This window comes from Ursus maritimus, unplaced genomic scaffold (assembly GCF_017311325.1).
Source record: "Ursus maritimus isolate PB19 unplaced genomic scaffold, ASM1731132v1 scaffold_34, whole genome shotgun sequence".
Taxonomy (NCBI): Eukaryota; Metazoa; Chordata; class Mammalia; order Carnivora; family Ursidae; genus Ursus; species Ursus maritimus.
The window spans coordinates 26,634,737-26,637,454 of NW_024426008.1; the positions used below are offsets into that span (position 1 = coordinate 26,634,737).

Here is a 2,718-nt window from a genome sequence, read left to right on the forward strand (position 1 = left end):
CAGCTCTCCACGCAGCACTCCGGTCCTGCGCCCTCCGAGGGCGCATCCACAGAGCCAGCCGCGCGCTAGGCGCCCCGGGGCGTCACCACGTCGATCAGACCAAGGCCCCCTCCGGGCTGTCACTCGGGGAGGGTGATACTGGGCACCCAGTCGTTGACGCTGCGGCTCTCTTCGCAGAACACGCTGAGCTTCTCCAAGGCGGGGTCCTTCCACGCGTCCTCATTGGGGTTCTGCGGGGAGAGCGCAGAGGTCAGCCTGGCTGGCCGCTGGCCGATGGCCGATGGCCGCGGCGGGGCGACGCCGGGGCGGAGGCGGCACTCACCGAAATGAGGATGCAGTGCAGGTCTCCCGGGGCTGCAGCCTCGTCGCCGGCGCCCACGATAGCCGCCAGCCGCTGCACGTCGCCCACGCGCACGATGTCTATGTCGTTCTCACAGCAGAACGCCTGGATCAGCGTAAAGTGGATCTGCAGGGCGATGTCGCCCTCGTCCTCTGCGTCGGCGGCCAGCACGCAGAAGGTCACGTTGTCGGGGTCCCTGCGCAGGCGGGGACCGGGTGGTGAGGGCAGGGCGGCAAGCCCGGAGGGGGCCCCCCGCCGCCGTCTCCCCGCCGCCGCCCCCGCCCCCGCCCCAGGTCGCCCCACCCGGGGCCGCGTTCACACTCACACATTCAAGACTTTGGCGGACTCATAGACGCCGGCGGTGAGGCAGCCCTGGCGCTGCGCCGACAGCAGCAGCTCGTGCAGCGCTTTCCCGGCGCCCTGCATCCTGCGGACGAGCCAGCGCGGTGAGCGGGGACTGGCCAGAAGGCGCGGCGAAATCCCCAACCCCGAGGACACACCCCGAGCGCCCCTGCCCAGCGCCCCAGCCCCGGGGATGCGCTCCCGGTGCCTAGCTCCCACCCAGCGGCTCCCCGTCCTGGCGGGCCCCGAAGGCGGCCGCCCGAGCAGCTGCAGCCAGGACAGGGACAGAATCCCCGCGCCCCGAGACGTCCGGCGCCCGGCGCCGACCCACCTAGCGGTGCTTTCGGGAACCGTATCTTGGCCGCGGATTTCCTCCAGAGTCATGGTTCAGTCGGAGAGCAGCTAGTTATCCACGAAAGGAGCGAGCGGCGCAGACGCGGCGGGGACTGGGAAGACGGGGAACCCGAGGCAGCCTTGCGAGCCCAAGGCTGGCGAGTGCGCCCCAGTACGCCGCGCACCCTTTTATAGGCCCGGCCGCGGCGCCGCCAGCTGGCGCGAGGCTGCGCGCCCATTGGCCGGCGCCCGCTTTCTGATGCAAATGAGGCGGCCGCCGCGGCTCGTGCCAGAAGGCCACGTGGGGAGGGGTGCGGGGGATGACAATGCCTCAAATCTGCCGCTTTTGTCGGGGTGTTACCAGGCAGACTGGAGCCTGCAGATTTCACTCGCCTTTTTGTTTTTTTAAGTCCTTAAAAGGAAAAAGTTAAAAAAAAAAAAAACCTTGCTTGCTAATAGGACGCCGCAATTTATCAAATGCCCCTTTGGGGAAATTAAGATTTTTTTTTGCATTTATTTTTGTTGCTACCTTTCTATTTTTTTCTTTACTTTTAATTGAAAGTTTATGAGACTGTTGCTTTTAAACCGGAACTTAAAGTAAAAACACCCAGCGCGGGCTTTAAGCTTGCAAGAAGCCTGGCCACAGCCCCTTCCAGCGACAGCGCGATCCGGAGCGCGCCGGCAAGGCCTCCCCGCAAGCTCAGCGCCCCGACCCTGCCGCGCTGGAGGGTCCGAGCCGACCTCCCCGCCCGCAGCCCGGCGCCGCGGGGCGCTGGGACGCGCGAGCAGATTGCGGCCGGCGCACGCGGCTCGTTTGCATTTCTATGGAGAGCGCACAATAGCGGAGGTCTGGCGTGTGGCGGTTTGCAGGAGGGACAATCGAGGCTTTCTCTTCATAGCGACACTGTCCACCTGCCGCAGGGTGGGGTGGGTAGGGCCCCGCCGCGCGTGGGGGTCGCGGGGCTACCCGGCGCGTGGGGATCGGGCCACGTGCGGCTCCTGCGCCCCCCAGTGCGCATCCCCTGCACCGGTGACCCTGCACCAGCGGTCCGTTTGCGTGTAATCCCCCCTCCCTCGCTCCCGGGTCCTCGCACCGGCTGCCGCACAGTCTACGCAGCCAGGTGCGCTGCGCGGAGACCGGGGGCTCTTGACCCCAGGAGCTTGAAGTACGCAGCTCGGAATCCCTTTCCCGAGGCGCCATCTACAGGCTATCCAGAAAGACTCGGGCCACCCCTATCCCCAATTGCTTTGGTGTCCAGGGTGCTAGCCCCGGGCTCTGCCATCACCGAGCGGCCCTGGCGAATCCGCTGAGCCCCATCCCAGCTGCGCGTTCATGGAAGCCAGAGGAAAACCTACCCGGGAAGGAGGTGAGGACAAAAGGAGACTCCGACCCAGCACTAATGGAGGCAGAGCCCGTACCTCTTATGCTATTTTGAAATGTTCGAATTACCTAAACATACATATATAAAAGTTTGTTTTCTAATTATAGCATAATAAAACTAGAAGATTTGAACAGAAGTGCTGTGATGTCACCATTTTGGACCCCGTAAGCCAGCACGTTCAGACCGTTTCCCCACAGAGAGCATCACTTTGGGTGTCTGCCTCTCTCCCCGCTACTTGGAAATTGGGCTGGGGTGCCCTTCATGGCCCCCTTTCCTAAGTGCGGCCTGGAGCCTGGATGGGACAGGGCGGGGGGGGGGGGG

General features: G+C 64.5%; 1 protein-coding gene across 2 annotated transcripts in view; it reads right to left on the reverse strand.

Moving 5' to 3' along the window:
* Positions 1–6: 6 nt before the first annotated feature.
* The window catches only part of LOC121100135 (growth arrest and DNA damage-inducible protein GADD45 gamma), a 3,319-nt gene continuing 607 nt past the window's right edge, over positions 7–2,718 (reverse strand). Inside the window, exons 1-4 of one of the 2 annotated variants that reach the window (XM_040620338.1) lie at positions 1,014–1,183; positions 666–767; positions 323–536; positions 7–230 (exon numbers count right to left, since the gene is read on the reverse strand). In XM_040620338.1, coding sequence (XP_040476272.1) covers positions 120–230; positions 323–536; positions 666–767; positions 1,014–1,066 — 480 coding nt within the window. In that variant the 5' untranslated portion in view covers positions 1,067–1,183 and the 3' untranslated portion in view covers positions 7–119. Of the gene's footprint in view, positions 231–322; positions 537–665; positions 768–1,013; positions 1,184–2,718 lie in introns of those variants that run through there. The other variant, XM_040620339.1, reaches the window with a different exon arrangement.